Source organism: Capricornis sumatraensis, chromosome 3 (genome assembly GCF_032405125.1).
Source record: "Capricornis sumatraensis isolate serow.1 chromosome 3, serow.2, whole genome shotgun sequence".
Lineage (NCBI taxonomy): Eukaryota > Metazoa > Chordata > Mammalia > Artiodactyla > Bovidae > Capricornis > Capricornis sumatraensis.
Window position 1 is genome coordinate 75,335,024 of NC_091071.1, and position 24,225 is coordinate 75,359,248.

Consider the following 24,225-nt stretch of genomic DNA (forward strand, 5'->3'; position numbering starts at 1 on the left):
GGTTTTTTAAATTCCCCCTTGAATCTCATTGTTATTTTATGAAACTAATACCTATGGTCTTGCTACCTAAATGTTACTTTTAGTAACTGTATTTAAACTTTCTCTGAAGTTAATGTTTAATACCTACTTCCACCTAATCACTGAATTAGCAATACTATCTTACAGAAAAGAACAAACAGAAATAGCATCTTTTTCCATAATTATATAGGATAAATACAGTAAAACTGATTAAACAATCTAAGGCTCCTTTTTTAGAAATATATTTTTGCTTTTAATTTTATTAACTGATCCCTAATTTTTGTGACACTGTTTCACTACTTAAATTACATCCTTCAGTGTCCAACTCTCCCAAATCATCATTCTTTGGATGAGAATAATAATAGAGGTCTTTCTGTTTCTTGCCAATCAATTCAAACAACAACAAAGAATAAATCTTTGTTTTTGGTTGTTATTTTTATTTGTTTATGCAAGTGTTAATTGCTGGGAATTATGGCTTCATTTTTATGTAAACAAACATTAAGGGTTTAAATTCCTTCTCTTTATTCCCAACTCTGTGCTTAGTAATCTATAAATAAACCAAGAAAATATCCTGGTATTTATACTCATCTAGTAAATCAAAGAATTGGAAAATTTAGAATTTTACATTTAGACAGCATGCACTGTGCTCAGTAGGGTTAAAAATATTTTCAACCTGATTCTTCATCACTACCTTCACTTCCTTCAAAACACTGTTTACTTCTGGAAACATGAAACTACAAGCAAATATCAAGCCAAGATCCCAATGATACTTCCATTAAATATATGCCTGTGAAAACTAAATAAAATCACATTTCATGTTATTCCATAAAAGCAAAGAATGTAGCAAAATGAGGATTGGAACTGCCCCTCACCAAGCACTCTTCTAGTATATGCAATAAAATAACATTGTGGGAAGATTATAAGGAAGAAAGTGGATAAACTGAGGCATTTTTCACAAATCAAAAATTATTTAAAATCTTTTAAAAAATTCATATTAACCTGAATATTATCAGCAACTCAAAATGGTGACTACTTGAAAGAATGTTAACTATATTTTGTTTAGCTATATACTTTTATATTGTCAATTAATCTATCACCAATTTTGCCACAGAAATTGTATCAATAGGTATTTCCTATTTTCTTATAGAAAGAAAATAATTTTTAGAAGTCTGGATTGTTTAAAGCAAACATAATACCAAAATATCTTCTTATGTAGAAATTCCTACCTCTTTGCTTTCTTCCATATCTGACTCGCTGCTGAATTCTTCAGTATTTAAATTTTCAAAGTCAGACTCTCCGACAGCAATTGGTACAGTCACAGTGAGGCTGGGGTTGTTAATGAAGGACATGTAATCACTTTCATCCACGACATATTTTTCTACACTGCTGCCTATGCCACTGGTAGTTCCATTGCCATCTTTGAGATAATTGAGGTCTTTGCCTATTTCTATAGTGGTATGGTTGGAAATACAGCTGTCTTTTTTGTTATTTAGATCTTCAAGAGGTTTAATTTCATCTAAAGCTTTCTGCTTTCTAACAAAGGCTTTCTGAATAAATTCACGTATTTTTCTTTTAACAAAATCGATTCCTTTCTGCATCCTTCCCACAGCAATCTGGAGATTATTCATTTCATTATCATCATCAGTGGCGGCAAGATTGTCAGAACTGAATGAACTCAAGAGTAAGGCCAGGAAGAGGTTCAGAACCTAAAACACAATAGGAAAGCTGGTGATCAAAACATTCCATTATTTCTATTGCTCCGAACTACAAATTTTCCAAAGTTGTTCTTACACCTCATTTTTTGCTAATAGATATTCTTCCTAATTTATGATAAACTATCCTGGAAATAAAATACCTAGCCAATAATATTACATTAACACTATTTACATTTTAGTCATTGCAAAATTACTAAAACCACTGCTGTTAAAGCTTCTATATTAAGTTCATTTCCAAATGAAAAATTTTTGCTATCTAGATAACTATACAATGAAAAAGGAAAAAAAAAGTTTTATTTGGGATGCTAATTATTTTCCCCATGTAACCTGGGTTTTCCAGGACACTGATAATTTATTATACTTTTATTCCTGAACCAAAGATGATTCCACTATATTTAAGTATTATTTTATTTATATGTTTGTACATATTCTTGCACTTTAGATAACTTATCAATTTAGAAAAATATATATATTTACCACTAAATCAAAAATCTAAGTTTTTGGTTCAGAAAATCATGGCCACTAGATTTATACAGTAGTTGCAAATAGTATAAAGAAATGGTTACAGACCACTGATTACTCTAACAACTTGAGTCTCCAAAAATAGGCCCCACTGATATGGGTTAGCAAAAAGATTAGTGACCATAAATCTGCTATGTACACTCAAAAAGAGGTAATTTACTAAGAAATAGAGCACTCTCATGGGCACAAGACCAAGTATATGAGTCCTTGATCACTGAAACAGACAGAACAATGACAAAAAAGGATATGGCCCTGAAGGGGTCCAAAGATAAAAAGGAAACAGTGCAGAAGAGGAATCCTAGGAAAGGTTTTAAGTAGAACTCCAATGAAAAGGATGCTGCATTCTTGCTGGATTCCTACCTTTCTAATAGGTTAATGAGCCTCAGAGTTCCTTTGTCTAACCAGTTATGAGTCAGTCTAACCAATGGTGTTAAGAAAGGTAAAAAAAACCTATAAGATCCAACAAGGACTGCACATAATTCTGTGAGTCTATACTGACATCTTTCAGATGCTACACCATGGTTGCTAGTATTCATACCAAGACCTGCTCCTTCACATCTGAAATTTACCAGAAAAGTTATATTTTATTGTGATTTGCCTTGAATGTATTATTTGGATAAAAATAGATGAAAGAGAAAAAATTAAATGCTACATTTTGGGTTTTATCCCTAATAAAACTGAATTTTGGTGCCATAATTTTTTCTAGATTTGATTTATTAAGGTTCATTAATGAACTTTTTCTATTAGGAACTTTTTCTTGACAAATATTAGTCAACCTTCCCAGAGTGAGATCCAACTATAGTTCCTCTCAAAGCTTTGGAGCAGGTATCTATTATGTCATTTACTGTTATATCTTATGGTCCATTCCCTTTTCATATTAGAATTCAAGCATTGGGTAAGAATCAAGTTTATGTCAATTTTCTCAGTGCTAAGCTTACAAGACTGTTCTAATGATTCAGCTAAGGGATCCATGTGGCCCTCACAAAGCGACTGGCACATGGTAAACCCTTGAGACAGTTTAGCTGTTATATCACTGTTACTATGATCCAACCTACTCTCTGTTATACTATCTTTCAATTTATCTTTTTTTGTTTTCAGTCTCATCTCTGTTTCTAGACCTCCTTTATTACCAAAGGGTATTGATCAGTGTAACAGCTGACCAAGGTGGTGGGTGTGACCAAAGGCAATTTAAAGAAACACAGTTCAACAAGCTTACTCAGGAACTGAAACCTGGGCTCCTGGTTCACACATGGTCATGGACAGACTTAATAGCTCACTGAGTCAGACTGTTTCTTTCATGTGTCCCCAAATTATTCTCTTGGAATAATAATTTCCATTTGGGATTCAAGATTGAAACATATTGCCTGTATCAATACCTTTTCTAGCCTGATTTTTAATTGGTGAGAAAAACACCCTTTCACATCCCTCTTGTGTGCTAATGGCCCACTTAGAGATAGAGGTGGCTACTTCTAGATGTGGTAATCTTAAAAAAAAAAAAAGTATTCTTTTTCTGCAGCACCTGTCTTGAACCTGTAAGAGGATTTCTGGCCATAGTGTTAGCAAACCAAGATGATAGCCTGGAAAAGGCAATCTATAGCCCCACCTCTGTCTTGTCTGTGGGCTAGGCAGTGATTAAGTAATCGAGCATTACATGGGAGTTTATGTGTATTTACAGGAGGTTATGTCACCTTGTCTTTGGGAGACATTAACCTTTTTGGTGAGGATGAGAAGGAAGAATTGTAAAAAGCAGTGCACCAGGTCAGTCAATCTTATTTAAGGAAATGTGATATGAACATACCTCCTTGATAGTGATAAACAAGACAGGTATTATTACTACTTTAGTTACTCTAGAAAAAATATACAAGATATCACAAAAGGAGGAATACTTTTTAACTTATAGTAAATAAGGAGATTCTTTAATTTTTTTAAAAAAGGTACAGAATTTAAATATATGACAATAGATAGAAATTATTATTTTATCTGTTATACCATGTTAGGTATATGTAGCAATCCAAATTAACATAAATGACATCATAGGTATGAATACTTCCTGAAATTCTCTTTCCAACTTGAATCCTTTGTACAGTTAGAGAGATGTGCCCTATTTCAGTAAACAAAAGATCATATGTGTTATGTTGAGTTTCTTTAAATTCACTGTGTTTTCTGGCTCCATAAATTCTACCCAAATTCCACTTGCTCATTGCCACTTTCCTGATAAAAACACATCTGCAGCGTTCAACTGTCTACAGGAAAAAATATTCAATTTGGTAATGTATAATCAGCCTTTTCATAAATTAAACTGTACTCAGTCTGGCCTCAAACACTTTCTGCTACCCCCACTATGAATTTTCACTGCTTGTGTCCAGTCTTCTCACTCATTATTGTCATAAAGGATTCTTTTCTCTGCCTTCCATTCTCTTCTTCCAATGTATGTCAGATATATAAATGAAATCAAACCAAATCTAAAATACAAACCAATGACATTTTCTCTGTTTTTCTTCTATGTAGCCCTGTGATCGTTTCTTCCTGTTCCATGTATTCTTGCATCTTCTGAAAGCAAGCAAGTTTTATCTAGAATTGTAGTGGTCTTAAAATTATTTGATACTCATCCCTTCAAAAGTTAAAGTCTAATCCCTTTTTCTTAAATGTGAGCTCTTTTTAATGACTAGTCGATAGAATACTGCAGAAGTGTTAGAATGTGACTTCAAGATTAGAACATAAAAAGAGCTTTCTCCTTGCCCTTTGCTTTGTGTCTTGTGCTCTGGAAGAAAAAGCCAACTGCCATGTCACGAAGGTAATCAACTCTATGGCGAGATCCATGTGGAGAGAAACTGAAGCCTTCTACCAACAGCCAGTAAGGCTGAACTGGGACCTCTCAGCAACAGCCGTGAGAGTGAGCCTTATTAGCAGTCACTTCTTCAATCTCAGTCAAGATAACTGTCCCCCACCAACATCTTGATAGAAATCTTTTAACTAACCCAGGACCAGAACTAGATAAGTGGTTCCCAAATTTCTGACCTACAGAAATTATGAGATAATTAATAAATGTGTATTGTTATAAGCCACTGTTCACATTTCTGAATTGTACACTATTCATGTTTCTTGTTATTCTAAGAACAGGTCAGAGTTAACAACAGGATACTGAGAAGACTGAAATGTTGCAAAAAATAGAAATAAATGATAATTTTTGGTTTTTTTCCCTTTCCCTTTTCTCCTCCTCTGGGGGACTGAGCCAATCAGTCCACACTAAAGGAAATCAGTCCTGAATATTCGTTGGAAGGACTGATGCTGAAGCGGAAACTCCAATACTTTGGCCACCCGATGCGAAGAACTGACTCATTTGAAAAGATCCTGATGCTGGGAAAGACTGAAGGCAGGAGGAGAAGGGGATGACAAAGGATGAGATGGTTGGATGGCATCACCAACCTGATGGACATGAGTTTGAGTAAGCCCGGGAGTTGATGATGGACAGGGAAGCCTGGCGTGCTGCAGTCCATGGAGGTGCAAACAGTCGGACACGACTGAGTCACTGAAGTGAACTGACTGGGGGATTGGAGGTTACTTTTAATGTGAGAGAATATGAAGTCTATAAATTGAAGACTTTAAAATATTGGTTACGATAGACCTTGTTCTATTCCACTGAGCTGGGGCCTGATCAAGCAACTTAGTATAATAAATTTAACATATGAGAGTCTGATCCCTCTCAAATAAATCTATTGTCCTTTCTTCCCCAACCACTGGGTCCACTATTTCCTGGCTTGGGATGGTCTACTTTCTTCACACATCTCAATTAAAGATATGTGCAGGTCTGAACTCTTTGACAAAGCCTTCTGTGATGATCCTCGCCATCGCAAAGCAATGTTTCCATCTTGTAAACTTTACATATAACACTTTGCTTTCACATTTTTTTCACTTACTCTTTTTATTCCTGTTTGAGTAAATGTCTTATCACTGTGCCATATATATCATCCTACCATTGTTCCCAGGCCCCCAGGACTCAGTAGAGGTGTGTTGGGCATAGTTCATTTTACACAGAAATGATAACAAATGATTACTGAGTCAGTGTTATTCGTTCATACTGTCATTTCTATGCAACAAATACTGATGTGCTTTTAATGGACAGATGATCGCTATTTTTTTTTTAACTCCAACTTGCAGAGAACCCAAATGTGAAACATTTTCAAGTGACAATATTGTTAGTATTTATAAATAAAATGAATGACTATCTAATAGCACTGCCATGCTTTAGCACAAGAACTGAAAGATAAAAGCCAAAAATGGCCCTCTCTTTGGAACAGTAAGAGATATAGAGATGAAGAACAACTTTGGTTCAAAAGATATTTTAAGAGTTTGTGTTACATGTCAATTACAGTTCAATATAAAGGGAAAAAAATTAAAATAATGTAAACAAATATTAAAAAGAGTTCATGTAGATTTCTATAGTCTGATCTATAACTGACTCCTGCCATCATGAAGAACTGAAATTTGATTTAAAAAAAATATACAAAACATTCCTGATGGTTACATTATCTTTTACTGAAAATGAGAAAAATGTTTTACCACATACCACCAGGTTTCCAATGACCATGACCATCATGAAGACAGTAAGGCACATGGTTTGCCCGGCGACCTCCATGCAGTCCCACATGGTCTCTATCCACTCTCCACACAGCACCCGGAACACAATCAGGAAGGAGTGGAAGAAGTCATGCATGTGCCAGCGAGGGAGCTCACAATCATTGGAAATCTTGCAGACACATTCTTTGTAGCTCTTACCAAAGAGCTGCATGCCGACCACGGCAAAAATGAAGACGATGATGGCCAACACCAGGGTGAGGTTACCCAGAGCCCCTACAGAATTGCCGATGATTTTAATTAGCATATTCAGGGTGGGCCAGGATTTTGCCAACTTGAAAACTCTAAGCTGAAGACAGAAACAAGGTCATTACTGCTCTGCATTTGGAAGAATCTGTATATTTGTTTATAGGGAAAATCTACAGTGTCTCAGTTTTAGGTGATGGGTTATTTGTGTGCCAAACTATTGTCTATATTCTTCATTCTGAAATAGTATATATTGTAAATAAAATAAGAATACAGTGTTTTTTAAATTGGCATTTAAATTCCATAATCTTATATAAACATTTATATTATTCTTTTTGTTTTTCTGTAAGGAGCTGAAATACCTAGAATTAATGGTGATTAATTAGCAGAAACTGCTTCAGAGAAGTAGAGGCTCTAGTAGAGGCTCTCATTATTTAAAAGCCCCAAATGGATATATTTTTCGGTGTACTTGAAATATCATGCTGAACTGCACAAATGTAAACAACATTAACACTTAAATTAGGTAAGATACAAGGGAAAACCCAACTAATTTCTTTAAATCTTAGACTGCTTTGACCTTTAGCGTGTTGTAATATTGGCTGTATTTTAAAGGAGATTTATTGTACTCAAATAAGAAATACTTGGACTTGTATGAAAAGCTGTATTTTGTCAACTTTTAGGTCTTCAGTGATTTAATTAATCAACTCATTATAGGGTGTCATAGAAGCCTCTAGAGTACTATTTACCATTAAACAGCATCAGCATTTTATTTCTGATGCTTCAGTAAATGTCAGGCTAAGAGTAGTGCATTATTTAATGGCAACTAAGTGATCCAAAAGAGCAAAGATAAGAACCAAAAATTTTAATTTATTCCCTAAGAATAATTAATCCAAAAGAGCCTGATATACTAAGCAAGACATTAGTGATATTATGCTTTGTACCTTCCTAAACTGCATCACATTATCATAAAGACCTACTAAGCTTTTTAAAAGTAGTTGCCCATATTTACTTGTTATATAATCACTGCTAATTTTTTTTTTATCCTTCTAGCTTCAAATTAGATCCACAGCTAAAGACTAGGAAAGGAAATCACAGCTCTAAGGATCTTAACAAATATTTGAAAGTAGTAAGGAAATTTCTAAACAGACTTGATCACAAATTCTTGAAACTAATCACCATTAAGATAGGTTGCCTATAGGAATCTGTCTTTACCAGCTATACACAATGTCTGTTGTTTGAAAATAAATCACAAAAAGTTGGAGCCAACTCAAATAAACAGCATAATAAAACATATCACATTTTAAATGGAAATGGGTCAAGTGATATTTTATCTCTTAATTTAAAAAGAGGCCTAAACTTATCAAATATAAAGAACAAATGAAAGAGCCTTTCCTAAAATTAAAATGTTATACAGGCAACTTTTCTTAGAGAGTGGATTTGGTGACTTCCTGACCTGGCTAAAGGCACAGATGAATAGGAGCTCTGTCCTCTTTTCTGTGAACTTTACCCAGTCCCTAGTCTTGTACGGGGGCAAAGTGGGCAATTCCATAATCTCTTAGCCGCTGGTAGAAAAAGAAGCCAATCCAAAGCCCCAATCAAGCCCCTTATTATGTTTAAGCAAACCCCATATAGCTGAGAGGTATGCATTGTGTTGTTTAATTTGATTTGGGATTATGTATGACCTCCATTTTCTCTCTTCCCATTAGCCTTGACATTCACTTACTAAGGAGAGAATTATTGGCTGTTCATTTGAATTAAACTTAATCTGTGCATTAAAACTGTAATGAAGAAGAAACTACCATCTGTTTTGTTAGAAATATATTCAAAAAAAATTAAAGCTGTGGGAAATCTTTCAATTTTTACAAGAAAAGAGTGACTACTAATTAAATTATTTATAAAAATATTATGGTTACTCTTAGTTAATTTACCAGTCGAAATGATCGGAGAACTGACAGTCCTTCCACATTTGCCAAACCAAGTTCCATTAAACTAAGGCTCACAATTAAACCATCAAAAATATTCCAGCCTTCTTGAAAGTAATAATATGGATCCATGGCAATTATCTTGAGAAACATTTCTGCTGTGAAGATCCCAGTGAAAACCTAAGTGAGAAATATTTATTACACGAACGAAGACTCTTGAAAGCATAAATAACTATTAAGCAATTTAATTTATTCCCAACAAATCGCAATTTAGTTCTGAGTTTTAAAAATTGGTTTAGACCCAGGAAATTAGTATCCTCAAATGGTTTGTATTCAAGTTGATATTTAATTGTTTACTATAGTTGAGGTTTATCAAGTGATGAAGAATATAAGAATTAACACAATAAAACTAATATTTCACTTTTATATTCTTAAGTGAAAGGTTCAAGTAACTCATTGCAGTCAACACCCTGACTTTGCCTCTGATCTCCCTAGCTTTCCAAAAACTCACCAAATGATTACCTATTAGGGCATTCATTCTAACCCTAGAACCAGATTGACTGGTTTAGAAATGGTTCTGTAACTCCAACCAGGCTGATGGTATTCAATACTTGGGCTTGTGTTAGAAATACCAGTTAAGAGGCATACTCCTTCTGCTTAATGAGCTGTGTCAGTAGGATAGAAGTTGGTAGAACACTGCCATCAATAGAATATTCAGCTAGAGATGAAAGAAACATACTGGGAAAAAGCTGGCAAGAAGCTAACTCCCAATGACATTGATTGAGAATTTGAATCTAGACAGATTAAAACCTGGAGCTATGCCCAAATGGACTTTAGTTACTTGAAGTAATGAATTATTTTTTAAAATTTATTTTGCTTATTTTTGCTTAAGCCCATTTGAACTGTTTCCTAATACTCATCTCCAAAAAGCTTATTTTATCACTTGCTCACTTTTTTATAGATAATGTTGAGGTGATTCTTACATATATGAAAACATTTGGACTAGGTAACATTATTGTCCTTTCCTAAAGTTCTGTGATTTTGGGGCATAGCTTAAAACAGTCTGTGAAATATCTTTTAGAGTCTCTGATACAGTATTTAGAGCTTTCATTGCTCTGTCAATTTCTCATGGGTATAGATCCCCTCACTGTAAAATGCAGACATTCATAGTATTTACCTGAGGGCTGACTTTGTGGGTACCTAGAAAGTGGGATTTTATGTAAACCATTTAGTACAATGTCTGGTACAAAATAAGTGGTCAGCATATATATTGTAACTTTATCAGTTAAGACCTATCTGGTTATAATAGAACAATAATGGTTACTTCAGAGTCTAAAAATATTGTGTACCATCCTTCAGAATATATCATTTACTATCTATATAGAACCTGTTTATATGTTCATTTATCAAGGTGGGAGGTTCATGGGAACTTAATTAACCTCTTACATTAATATCAATATATGTTACCTGAATTTATTCATATTGACTTTCATTTCTATCACTCTACCATGTAGCCACAAATGTTAGTATAGAATTTTAAGTTAAAAAATATGCAAAACTTATTTATAAATTCCTAAATGTATAGGACAAATTCAAACAGAAATAATAACCTCTATATGATGTTTCTTCCCTTAAAAATCCATCTACAGGTATGAACAGATATTTTTAAATTATCTGACTTAATTTGTTTGACAAATGTAAACATGTCTGAAAGAGTCTATTCTAAATACCTGAGGAACACATCAGCATTTTACCATAGATCTATGTCCCCTGTAATTCAAAATGATCTTTTTAATGAATTTATATTTAATTCTAAGTCAAACTATAAATAAAATCTTTGACTCTTTTCTATTGCTTAACTGAAGCAATATAATTTGTTATAAAAAAAAGTAATGCTGAACTTTTGTTGCCCAAGCAAATATGGCCAATTAATTCATATTTAATTTGAGAGTGATATGTGAAATTCATTAAAGTAACCATCAACTCTTTCAATGAGCAGAGTAGCCTTCAGTGAGCCTTACCAGGTTCCCAACTGACAGCACACTGCTAAACTGCTCCGTCATGGGGTAATGCTCCATGGCCATGAAGAGGGTGTTTAAGACAATGCAGATGGTGATGGCCAGGTCAACAAAAGGGTCCATCACAACCAGGTTGACAACATGTTTCACCTTTAACCATGGCTTACAGCAGTCCCAAATCAAACACATGTTAGCAAATTTATACCAGCACGGTGGGCATTTCTGTCTGGATTCTTCAAGTTCTGGAAGAAAACAGAATACTTATGAAAACTGCTTCCTCCTTTTTAAGAAGCCTTTGGTTTAAATTGAAAGTGACTCTTAAAAAATTCTGAAGTTGTTAAAAGGCATTATAGATTAATCTGATGGTTGAGCAGGAAAGCACTGATAGACTAGCCGTCATAAAAAATGTGGACGGGCTAGTAAACTTTACAAATATATCTTAGTTAAACATGGTTTCCAAGATTCTATCTATAACATTAAACTATCTGATAATTATCTTTAAGGCTACCATAAATTAATGGGTAGGACTTGTGTCGAGTATACTTAAACGTCATCTATGTTCCAGACAGAGCACTTATATTATGAAAGACTTCTCTCAGGAGAAGTCTTTAAAACCTTTATTAGTCATGATGAATTTCAGTTCCCTGGATTAGATATGTTTTTTGGGTATTCTAATGAAAGACTTTTCTCAGTATCACCAATCTTAAAAGTTTCTGGTTAAACCTAATTAGATATAGTATTATGTATTAAACTTAGCAAGACTCTTTTCTCCCCCTACATTTCTTGATTTAACTGGACGACACAAAAGAAGAGGAAATATCCACCCTAAGAAAGTGAGATCCTTGCTGTTTCACAAAATGTGACTGATGCACTACTGGTAAAATGCAAGAGGATTTTAGATGTCACATATGTATAATCAATAAATTTTCATGAAATGCATTTATTTTAATGTGTTAAAATAAGAATCACACCAAACCTATGATAAAAGATTTCATATAAAAGCACATTTACTGAAGAAAATAGTATAATGATTTCAAAAAAGAATTTCAACTAAATAATAGGAGAGAGAAGACAGAAATGCACGGATCTGTAAGGTGATGCTCAAAATACTGAAAAAGTAAATATTGGCAAAGAATTTGGGAGAATTAGAAAGTGGGAAATTATCTACTATTTTTCTTTGGTATATTTATCTCAATCAATTATTGAGTGAGAAAAGGATGCAGATGTTGTTTTCTGCCAATATCACTATCACTTGCTCAGCCAAATATGAGACCTGATTAGCACTGATGAGCACTAAAATTGAGGAAAAATTCTTTGTTCATCAATAGCATAACTGACTCTGGTTGGTCAATTTAGTATTCCTACTGTGGCAACTGGAATATCTCTCCAAATCTGGGACAGTTTACTAGGAATTAAACTTTTTAAGGGAATTCATACAATGGACAAACACTACCATAGGCAGTGATTTTTGCTTTGCTGATAAACATTTACTACTAATTTTATAAAGTTTGTTACTTCACTAAAGTAAATTAATTTCCGGATTATTTTTTACAGAATTCCATTAGAAGGAGATTCTTCAACTGTGTCCTTAGATACTGAAATACTTTAAGTGCCCAATTTATTTCCATTTCTCTTAATATGTAACTTTGTAAACAATAAAGAATAGTAAAATTGTAAATCAGAAGAAAAACATATAGTTTTTATGTGCTGTTTTGTACATGCTTTTAAGACTCCCAAATAAACTCATACTGAAGATAAAAGGACAATATCATTTACAGTAAATAACTAAAGAGAACTGAAAAAATCTCTTTGCCTATGTACAGTCAGCATAAGTATTTTTTAAAATGCTACTTGCAATTTAGTAGATAAAGGAAGCAAATGGAAACTGTGTGGAAAAAAATAAGAGGAAAGTTCAAACGGGAAAACACAGCCAGTGTTGCTCATCTTGACACCAGGAAAAAGTGGAGCCGAGTTGTCAAGTTCTAAAATAAAATCATTCAATTACTCATGCCAAAAAGGAAAAAGAATTATCACACTTTGAAACAAAACAAAGCACTCAGGCGAGAACTACAGCCACATCTCCATTATTCCTGGGTGGGTTATCCACACTGAGACGCATTTACAACTCAGTTGAGATCTTTGCTGGTTTCCCTCGATTCCCTAGTCTTCCCCCTCACCTCCCATCATTCTTCCCAAAGATGTGACCAGGAAATATTTCCATGTGGTTTTTGCATTTTAAAAACCTGAAAAGGGAATAATTCATTTCTGTGTATCTCCTACAGCGTCATTAAGTAGGAGGCTATTCATAACCCTGGACAATGGAAACTGAGCTGTAGTTCAAAAGAGGGAAAACAAAAGTTGTCAGCGTGGGTCAAGAAGCCTGGTTGAAAAAAGCAAAGGTGAACTAAAACACGATTAGACTTAGAAGAAAGGATCCTTAAATAAACAGATTATGTCAACCTAAGACACTTTCCCACCATTATCAGGAACCAAAAAGGACTATATTAAAGACAACTCTAGTTGCCTGTGTGCACTATGTAGCTAACAACCAGCCTTGATTAATGCCAGATTCAAAGTGTTTAGATATAGCGAAAAAAGTCTGCTTTGCATTCTACACAACCAATGAAAAATAGAATGAAAACTCAGCCATGTTCCTCGCAAAAATATCAGGTTAAAAGATCTGCAGATAGTAAAGCCAAACACTCAGTCTCCTGCTTCCTAAGTTACTCTTATCTCTAGGACATCATTTCACTCTAAGCAAGTCCATGAGACACATATTCATGGAGGGCGATATGGGAATGTGTGCATTCATTTTTAACTCTGTATCTTAGTGGATAAGTTCAATTTTGTGGTGGTGGCTTGATGTTTTTAAGTAACTTCTCAGGTTAATTCAAACTTGCCATCAGTAGTGCAAATTAGTGTTAATTCAAACTTGCCATCAGTAGTGCAAATTAGTGTTAATTAAGACTTACCCTGTCTCCTTGTCTACTTCTTGCTTTAGGGAGCAGACATGCTGCTGACATCGGTAGCAGAACCACTGGCAGCTTCCTCTCAGTGGTTTTGCTATGGCAAGGAGCAGAAGACCAGAGAATCTTCAAAAGATTTACCTGGAGGGACAGGGAGGAGCAAGCTACTGGCAGCTGGGGGGGAAGAGGGAGTGCAAGCTAACGCAGGCGAGGTTGGGGAAGAACGTACTGAGTTTAATATCCCATAGAAATCAGTGAAAAGATTTCTGATACTGCATTAGGACTTTACGAATGTTGGGACTGTAGTAACTGACATGGCTGTGATATATATGGCCATCTACATTGTGAGATTTTCCTGGCTGTGACTCTCAGGTTTTGGGTATTGATATTAAATATCACGGGATCTTTGCATTCAGACTGGAAAATAATTATTCCAAGAATCTATCCAGTATTAATAGAAACTGCGACTAACAGAGAAACACGCGCACATGCTTGTGTTCTCTCTTTCTCATTCTCCATCTTTCTTTTTCCTTCCACACATATACCCACGCACACACACTTGGGAGGGGAAGGAAAGGGAGGGTTATAAAGTGAAAGGGAGAGAAGGGCAAAGGAGAGCAAGGGAGGATGATAAAATACGTTTTATATGAAAGTATTTTCCAAGGTGAAATTGATAGTTGATGTTTGAATTCATTAACAGCACAGAAAGGGATAAACATGTGCATTAACAAAACAATGATAAAGCAATCGGTAATACTAGTTATTGACTGCCTTTTACATGCCAGGAACACAGGTATTTTATGGATGAGGTCTTGTTTAGTCTTTACAACAATGTTACTCTAAACATCATTATCAATATTTTACTGATGATGAAACAACTACAGAGCCACATGTAGACACAGAGCCAATAACTGATCACAAACCAAGCTGTCCCCAAATTCTTTTTTCGGAATTATAACATCCAGACCTCTTAACAGAATATTAATTACTCATATATAATCAGGAACTAAAGAGAAAGCTGAGATATTATTAAACTCTGATCAGAGAGAGAGGCAAAAGTAGTTTTACAAAATTTTGAAAACTTGGCTTCAAAGTGGTTAATATTAAACCCTAATTTCCACTTTTTTCATTTATACTTCTGGTTAAATCAAACGAGCTTATAGCTTAAGTCTCAAGCAGTTAATACAATTCAACTGTGTTAGCATCACTATAAAAATAAACATTTATCATTACATTCCTTTTGATGTCATGCACATGACAAACTTCAACAGTTTAGGAACTTAATCTACCAAGGTTATATTCCAGGTATACCTTGAGTTTGCAGTAGTTTCCTGGAGGCTAAATGTAAAAATCTATATGAAACAACAGAATCCATGTATTGCATATAGAATTTACTTTTATTTAGTAAAAGAAATAATAGTATGTGGTATCAATTCAGGAAGAAATTAACTCTTAGAATTTATGAAAGTTTTTTATCACCATTACCAAAGCACCACCAAGTAATTGTGCTGTAAGACTTTTGACATACCTTCCATGGTGTTGGTCAAAATACTAGCCATACTCATTGCTCTTTGCCTTGCCGTAGGATCTTCCAAAAGATCCATGGAAACATGGTAAGAACTGGACCGTCTCTTTCTTATTTCTGTTTCAGTAGTTGTGCCCTAAAAATAAAATTTCATATGAAATAACTATTATTTTTAAAGGGCAGCAAAACCCAAAGTATTCCCGCAATAGGTGTTATTTAGCTAAATATTCACTATGCTTTGTCAGATATAAACAGCTCACTAAGACATTGCTAGAATCATCGTTCTTGGGAAGGGTTGGAAAGCCCATCATATTCTCAGAATTCAGGGATGCCTGGGTTTGTGATCAAGATGGACTTTTCTAATTCCTCCAGCTTGGAGCTTTGGGCTGGAGGGATCTTGCTTCTTATAGGACAGAACCTTTTAGCATTTCAGTCAATCCTATCTAGAGCTTCAAACTGAAACATATTAGTCCTTGGTTTACTCACATCTTATTAGATCTTTATATATATTCATGTGGTTTAATGAATGAAAAGAACTTTACAGGTTTCCCTAATATGCATCAGTAGTGGCTCTCCTAAAGTGTGAATTCCATATTAAAATGCTTCTGTTCATTATAGACAGGTACAGATACAGGACTGCACATATGATTTTGTATAGAGCAGATGGGACGAGATGACCTTTAAGCAACCCCATTTTTTACCTTCACACTTTGCCTTTCCCTGATGAGGCTAAATACTTTCAATTCTAAGAGACAACTTTTTTATTTAAAAAGCTTTGTTTCAGAGAGGGGTTTTTTTTTCTCATGAATTTTACTTTTCTTTCATAGTAAAATTAATTTTAGGGTGACCTAAATGAATGTTCATCCTCATTAATGACAATCCTATTAATGGAGTGGAAATTCTGCTTTTGACTATGTATGTATTAGAGGTAACAAGGTTAATAAAATAATGTTAATTACTGATAGCACAATAAAGTAGGTGAACAGTACTCATATTGCTATATAAATAAGGAAAATCCTCAGAGGAATAAAAGTGACTTCTTCTTTATTATTAGCACTCATACTTGCATTAGAAATGCTTGAGCGTTGCCCCTTTTTTCTCCTGTGATTGTTAACTTCACTATCAATTGAGTGGAAACTCTGCTTTTGACTATGTATGCATTAGAGGTACACAGGTTAATAAAATAATGCTGATTACTGATAGCACAATAAAGTAGGTGAACAGGACTCATATTGCTATTTTATAAATGAGGAACATCCTTAGTGAAATAAAAGTGACTTTATATTATTGACTTCCCTGGTGGCTCAGATGGTAAAGCGTCTGCCTGCAATACGGGAGACCCAGGTTCGATCCCTGGGTTGGGACGATCTCCTGGAGAAGGAAATGGCAACCCACTCCAGTATTCTTGCCTGGAGAATACCAGGGACGGAGGAGCCTGATAGGCTACAGTCCATGGGGTCGCAAAGAGTAGGACATGACTGAGCCACTTCACTTCACTTCACTTCTTTATTAATAATAGCACTCAGAATTGCATTAGAAATGCTTGAGTCTTGCCCCTTTTTTCTCCTATGATCACTAACTTCATTGTTTGAACTCTTGAAGTAGGAATAAATTTCTGCCCATATTGAAATTCTGGTGAGTTTTTTTGGAACAGAAAAGAATCAATTCATTATATCATTGCTAAAAATCAAAGATCCCCCATTATGATGTCTTGCGTTAAATTAGAGTTTCAATGCCAAGGATGGGTTCTCTTGTAAGTGTAAGATAAAGTTATAAAATTTAGTTTAATTATTATTTAGTTAATTATTAAGACTATAACATCCTATTAATGTTGCATCAGAACTGAAAATATTTTGCCTCATCAGAGAAAGTCAAAGTTTGGAGGAAAAAAATGGGGTCACTTAAAGGCCATCTGGTTCCTTCTGCTCTATACAAAATCATGTATGTTATCCAATATTTGTCTAATTTTTAGTGTTAGATTTCAAACTCTCTAATGATATTACCAAGGAAATTCTTTCTTAAATTAGATTGCTTCAATTGAATTAATGTGAAAATGCAGGATACTGTGTGCTCTGGAAGGCAGCATTTGCCCACAGCTGTTTATTTTCTGTTCTTCTTTCTCTCTGCAGTCTTGCAAAGCCACATCTTTAGTCTGCCTCAGCAGCTCCTGCTATACTATGGTGTGGTGCCCTGCCTCACAGCACTTGATTGCAACACTGAAGGATGGACACCAAGCAGCAGGAAATAGATACTAAACTAGGCTCTGTTTAAACTGCCCGAATTTACCTTCAGAGATTTATTCCACCCTCTGTGATAGGACAGGAATGATAATTACTGATAAACACTAAATATTTTCTGATGGACTGAAATTCTCTTGCATTTATGTAAAGAAGTTGTAGATTTATTTTTGTGTTCTCAACTAACATTTATCAAGATCAGAAATACTCATACTTCATTATGTGTGAGAACCATGTGGGATGCTTGTCAAGAAAGAAGAAATTACTGATTCCTGGCCTTTTGGTCTGGGTCTGAGTAAACCTGAGTGGGCCCAGAAGTCTTCATTTCTTTCTTTAAACCACTTTTGTGAAGTATTATCAACATGTAAAAAGCTATGTATACTTCACGCTCACAACTTGATGAGTTTAAGGATAAGTATATACCTGTGAAGCATCACCACTATCAGTTCATAAACATTTCCATCACCTTCTACAGTTTCCTTCCACCACTTTATCATTGTTGCTGTTGCTGTTTGGGTTGAGAACACAGCGTAAGATCTATCTTCCTAGCAAATTTTAAGTTTACAATTCAGTATTCGTAGCTCTAGTCATTATGCCATACAGTAGATCTCCAGAACTTATTTATCTTGCATAACTGAAACGCTGGACCCTTTGGTTATCAAACTCAGAGAAGCAGAGGAGAATGGTAGCTGCCAGGGGTGGAGGGAGGGGAAAAGGAAGAATCTCCATTTTAAGAAGTATCCCAGGGAATTCTGAGGCAAGTAGTCTGATGATGAAATTTATCTTGAGAAACACTGGGTAAAAATGAAAGTGTTTGTTTCCTTAACGATCTCTTCTTTTCCATTTAAGAAAATTTAAAGAAAATTAATGGGAGGTAATATTGCAATATGGATAGATTGTAGGTTCAGTACCCAGCATACATAGGGTCAAATCCTAGCTCCATCATACATAGGCCTCAGTTTCCTCTCTGTAAAATGGAGATAATATTAATAACTATGATAAAGTATTATTGTGAGGACTAAATGAATTAATGCAAGTAAAATGTTCTGGACACTGTCTGGTACATAGGCATGATTATTTTTTAAGAGAAGTTGATATTCTTTTTGCATTTTTCCAGATTTTTCACAACAAAGTTATATTTTTATTCATAGTTTGATCTGATTCTAGGATACTTGAATATCTCTCTGGGAGAAGTGGTGGGGAGAGGCCAGGCAACAAAAATAAAGATGATCAATGGCTGTTTCTATAATCAAAAGTAAGAAGTTCTTCTATTAGGTGACTGAAAGCTGACTCCATATGATTTTAATGTGACTGACAGAGCTCATCCAACTATAATGAGTAAAATTTTGCAAAAAAAAAAAAAAATCATACAAAGAAGACTTTAATATGATTTGGTTAACTATAAAGTACAACCAAATTGCTAGAATTTTTTATACTGGCAAATGAAATCTTAAATCTTATTTAATACCAAAGTTAAAAAGCACTTATGTTTTACAAAGGAAATATCAATAATATATCCCAGTGTCTTGTATTTAGCTAAAACTAAATCCCACTAAGTTCCGTATGCATGATCTATGGCCATTATGTTTATCAAAAAACTCAGGACAGTAACATAAAAATTGAAATCTGCTCTAAGTTATAACACATTACTTTACCAGGTACTTCGAGTGGCTCCTTTACCATATAAATGTACGATGGTCATTTGATTGGGTGCTAAAATGTTATAGCACCTGGACATGCCAAGAGGAAGAAGGTTGTGTTGCAGAATTTAGATGCATTTAGTAATACTATCTACCTCAAGTGCAGGTATCAAGTTCTCCTTTTAAAGGATCAGAAATAACAAGATGCTAAAGATGGGTATTTATATCATTTCTTGCATTTATTTTGCTTATATTAATTACAAATAATGCATGATAAATTGTTGCTGTATTTTCGGCAAGTTTGATAGTGTGGTAATAATGATGGAAGACTTCTCATTATAGTCTATGAGATCCAACCTATTTTTTAATTCATTTGTAGAAAAGTCTGAAAGGAACAATTTGACAAAATAAGTTCATAACTTAACTGAACTGACCCTTGGCCTTTGAAGAGTAGACTCACTAAAACTCATACAGGTGGAAATAGAAAGCCATTCCTGCCTGCACCAGCCACACCTCCCTTCCCAACAGCTGCAGGTTTCACTGGTCTCACCTCTGGTAGGAGCTGCCCAGCAGGAGATGTGAGGGCAGAAGGGCCCCCGACCAGGGAGACCACTCCATTGCAGTCCACAGCGCTGTGCATCTTCCCGTTCATGGGCAGAATGGGGAGCACCCTGGAGGCACGGCTGGCCTGGCTGACGTTGCTGTGGCGCCGCTCCCCATGTCTGTGCGGCACAAACAGAGAGTCTCTTCTGCTGTCATTGTCCTCAAAGGTGCTGTGCTCATCATCCGCAAAATCATTCTCAGAGCCAATATCCTTGGCTCGGCCTCTGAAGCTGAAAAGGCTCGCCCTACTGTTGCGTCTTGGAGAGAACAGGGAGCCACGGATGCTCAGTAGAGACTATCAGCAACAAGGAAGGATACAAAAACAGATGAACAGAATTAAGTGTTCTGGAAAATATGAGCCAGGACTCATCATGTCATAAAGCTGGCTTACCTAAGGAAAGGCACTGGATGGGTGTGATCAAGGGCTTATATGGTAACTGCTGGTGGCATTCTGGAACTTTCTCCTGGGTTCAGCTCTTTTATTTTGCTTTCCCTGTTTCATTTTCATCTTCTGAGCTCTGATTGTCTGTCATTTTCTTCTACTTTACCCATGACTTCAGAGAGTCAGAAGTATCCCTGAAGACTGTTTAGTTTCATTTCTGGCACTCAGAACTGAAACTTTTACTAAACTCTTCTCTAGAAACTATTCTTATTTGACAATCCAATAGAGAGCAATTAAGTACACAACTACATTTAGTTCCTTTGAAGTCAAAACTACACCAGTAAGAGTGCACTAGTGACCACATGACCACACCCCAATGCAGATCTCACCACAGAGAAAAATGAAATCAATCTTGCTAGTAGGTCTGTTTAATTATAGTAACAAGGAGCAATTTCTCCCCTTCCCCTTGCATATTTTATAACAGTCCTCATAAATAATTTAAACAAATCAAACTGAAAGAATGTATGATTCATTCCCTGATTTTCACTCTTTTGTCTGTCTCAAGAAATCTGAAGAGCACCATATTTACAAAAACCTGGTTTTCACTAAGTGTCTAGTCACAATCATTTAACAATTTTCTAGATGGCTACAATGTCACTGGCATCATTCATTTTACCTTGATTCTCAAGCACAGTAGCATTGAGCACAATGAATCCTATGCTGTTTACTGCTGCTGGGCTGCTGCAGCTTCACTCTAGGGAGCACTTGTTGCTGCTTCTCCAATGTCCATTTGTCCTTTGTCTGTTGGCAGTACCCTGATTGTCTTCAAGAAATGGTCTCTGGCAAGCCCATGATCCAGGTCTAGCCAATGAGTGTATTCCATGCCTCTGGCCATGGAGACAGTTTAAAAATAGGTAGGGGACTCTGAATGGTCCACTGACAGTCACCAACTTCTTTTGCAATGGAAAGGGGTGCATTTTTTATTGAGGTTGCTAAAAACCACTGACTATAAGTTCGGAGCCATGGTGGGCATCTTATCACCATATTGGAGGAATCTGTAGATGTGGAGAGATACTTCGCCCTAATAACATGTTTTGAGCCCTAGAGTCCAGCTGTGCCTAAAGCTACTCATCGATATTATTTTCATGATCTAATTCTCTTTTTTGCTTAAGCTGGCTTAAGTTGGATTTCTATGATTATTAATAGAATACCAACCCATCATTTAAGCATTACTAGTTTCATCTTTTTATCTCCAAAGGATTTAAAGCTAACTAAAATTATTATTTTGTACCTATATATATTTTACATTACCTGACTAATAAGTATTCATTTAATTTTATTTTCAGCTAAAGAATGATTTTCTCAGTGACACCTATGAACATCTATAAAATGTCTGTAATCTTTAAATATTATCTTATATTATATGATCTTAGTCATTATTTACAGAAAGAATCACATCTAAGAATACTGATCTACTCTCCCAGAAGAACTTATTTCTTCTTTTCCTACACTCATGCTTTTTCATCCTATTATCAACTTCATTAGTAAAATAATTTATTTCCTTTATTATTTCCATATGAATATTTTTAAAATCTCTCCTACACTATCCAGTTTCTTTCATGTCTCCTTTCTCTATTTACAAGGGACTTTGAATTAGATATAAGGACATAATATCTACAGAACTTATGACCTACTGGTTATCATTACCTCAGAAAGAAAGCCAGACAATAAATGCTTGACAATAGGAAATAAAGTAGAAATTATGTATATGTACCACTCTTAGTTTATATGTTTATAGTACAAGTAAGTACTGCCCTCAATTAGTGCCAGTAGATGATTTGGAGAGAAATAAGTTTAAGTTATACAATTAGACACAATGTTTCTCAAAGTTCAAAGGTGTATGTGGCAGCTATATGAAAAATTGTTCTCCATGTGTTAGCCTCAACTTCCACTGCTTACATTAATTACATAAATCTATAGCAATCAATATGCAGGTCAGGAAGCAACAGTTCGAACTGGACATGGAACAACAGACTGGTTCCAAATAGGAAAAGGAGTACGTCAAGGCTGTATATTGTCACCCTGCTTATTTAACTTATATACAGAGTACATCATGAGAAATGCTGGGCTGGAAGAAGCACAAGCTGGAATCAAGATTGCTGGGAGAAATATCAATAACCTCACATATGCAGATGACACCACCCTAATGGCAGAAACTGAAGAGAAACTAAAAAGCCTCTTGATGAAAGGGAGAGAGCAGAGTGAAAAAGTTGGCTTAAAGCTCAACATTCAGAAAACTAAGATCACGGCATCTGGTCCCATCACTTCATGACAAATAGATGGGAGTGGAAACAGTGGCAGACTTTATTTTTCTAGGCCCCCAAATCACTGCAGATGGTGACTGCAGCCATGAAATTAAAAGACACTTACTCCTTGGAAGGACAGTTATGACCAACCTAGATAGCATATTCAAAAGCAGAGACATTACTTTTCCAGCAAAGGTCCATCTAGTCAAGGCTATGGTTTTTCCTGTGGTCATGTATGGATGTGAGAGTTGGACTGTGAAGAAAGCTGAGCACCAAAGAATTGATGCTTTTGAACTGTGGTGTTGGAGAAGACTCTTGAGAGTTTCTTGGACTGCAAGGATATCCAACCAGTCCATCCTAAAGGAGATCAGTCCTGGGTGTTCATTGGAAGGACTGATGCTGAAGCTGAAATTCCAATACTTTGGCCACCTCATGCAAAGAGTTGACTCATTGGAAAAGACTCTGATGCTGGGAGGGATTGGGGGCAGGAGGAGAAGGGGATGACAGAGGATGAGATGGCTGGATGGCATCACTGACTCGATGGACATGAGTTTGGCTGAACTCCGGGAGTTGGTGATAGACAAGGAGGCCTGGTGTGCTGTGATTCATGGGGTCACAAAGAGTTGGACACGACTGAGTGACTGAACTGAACTGAACTGAACTGAACTGATAGCAATGAAATGTCCTGTTTCAAATAGAGGATGGATGGACAGTAAGAAAACAATCTGCCATAATAAGTGGATCTTTGGTTTATCACAAATACAGAGGGAAATAATAACTTCAGAAGGCCAACAGTATCTTATAAAGGCTTTAGAAATAAAATATCCAGATTATCTTGAGCCGTGGTTGGAAACTGCACTCTTGAATTCCTTCTTTCCCCTATCCCACAATAAGAAGTCTTAAGAAGTCTAAAAAGTATTTCATACAGTCAACCTACTCTGAGGAAATTATAATCCAGTGGTAAAAGTATGTATTATATTTTTTTCATATGAAAATATCAATGGTTACCAGTACAATTGCCTATCATGTCCCTATAAAACAATAGTTTTTTTAATACATTTGGGCCTTGTGCCCTTGCAAAACTTAGCAAAAGCTATGGACTCTTCACCACTGTACCCAGGCTCACTATTTTCAGTATTACTTACAGGGTCTTGCAAAGTGAAATTAGTATGACTTCAGCATCCTTCCCTTTTTCCCCCTCCTTTTCTCTCTCTCTCTCTTTGTATCGTCATTGCCCTCTCCATCTTTTTAATTTGTTGCTTGATTACTTATTTATCAGATAAAAATCTTCAGTTCTATTTTTATACAAATACCACTTCAGAAACAGATATCCATTTGAGCCAGATATTACATGTTGTATTAGTCAGTCATCACCTATGATACCCAGCTAGTTAGGAAGCAGAAGTTTTAAGAAGACAGTATGGGGAAAATGTTACGTCTTTGGATAACATGTATAGAAAAAGGTGAGCTAGAACCTAACATTTTCAGACTTTACTATTCTGCCAAAATTAGTTCTATTGGCCTCAAAATAAAGCACACTGGGGTGACTC

General features: G+C 35.4%; 1 protein-coding gene across 4 annotated transcripts in view; it reads right to left on the minus strand.

Annotated features, from left to right (window-relative positions):
• Positions 1 to 24,225, minus strand: part of LOC138075333 (sodium channel protein type 2 subunit alpha) — an 85,731-nt gene that overhangs the window by 34,922 nt on the left and 26,584 nt on the right. For 2 of the 4 annotated variants that reach the window (XM_068967022.1, XM_068967023.1), the window contains exons 11-16: positions 20,082 to 20,282; positions 15,511 to 15,643; positions 11,020 to 11,258; positions 9,005 to 9,178; positions 6,823 to 7,179; positions 1,245 to 1,724 (exon numbers count right to left, since the gene is read on the minus strand). In XM_068967022.1, the coding sequence (XP_068823123.1) occupies positions 1,245 to 1,724; positions 6,823 to 7,179; positions 9,005 to 9,178; positions 11,020 to 11,258; positions 15,511 to 15,643; positions 20,082 to 20,282 (1,584 nt within the window). Of the gene's footprint in view, positions 1 to 1,244; positions 1,725 to 6,822; positions 7,180 to 9,004; positions 9,179 to 11,019; positions 11,259 to 15,510; positions 15,644 to 19,934; positions 20,283 to 24,225 lie in introns of all 4 variants that reach the window. The other 2 variants (XM_068967020.1, XM_068967021.1) reach the window with 1 other exon arrangement.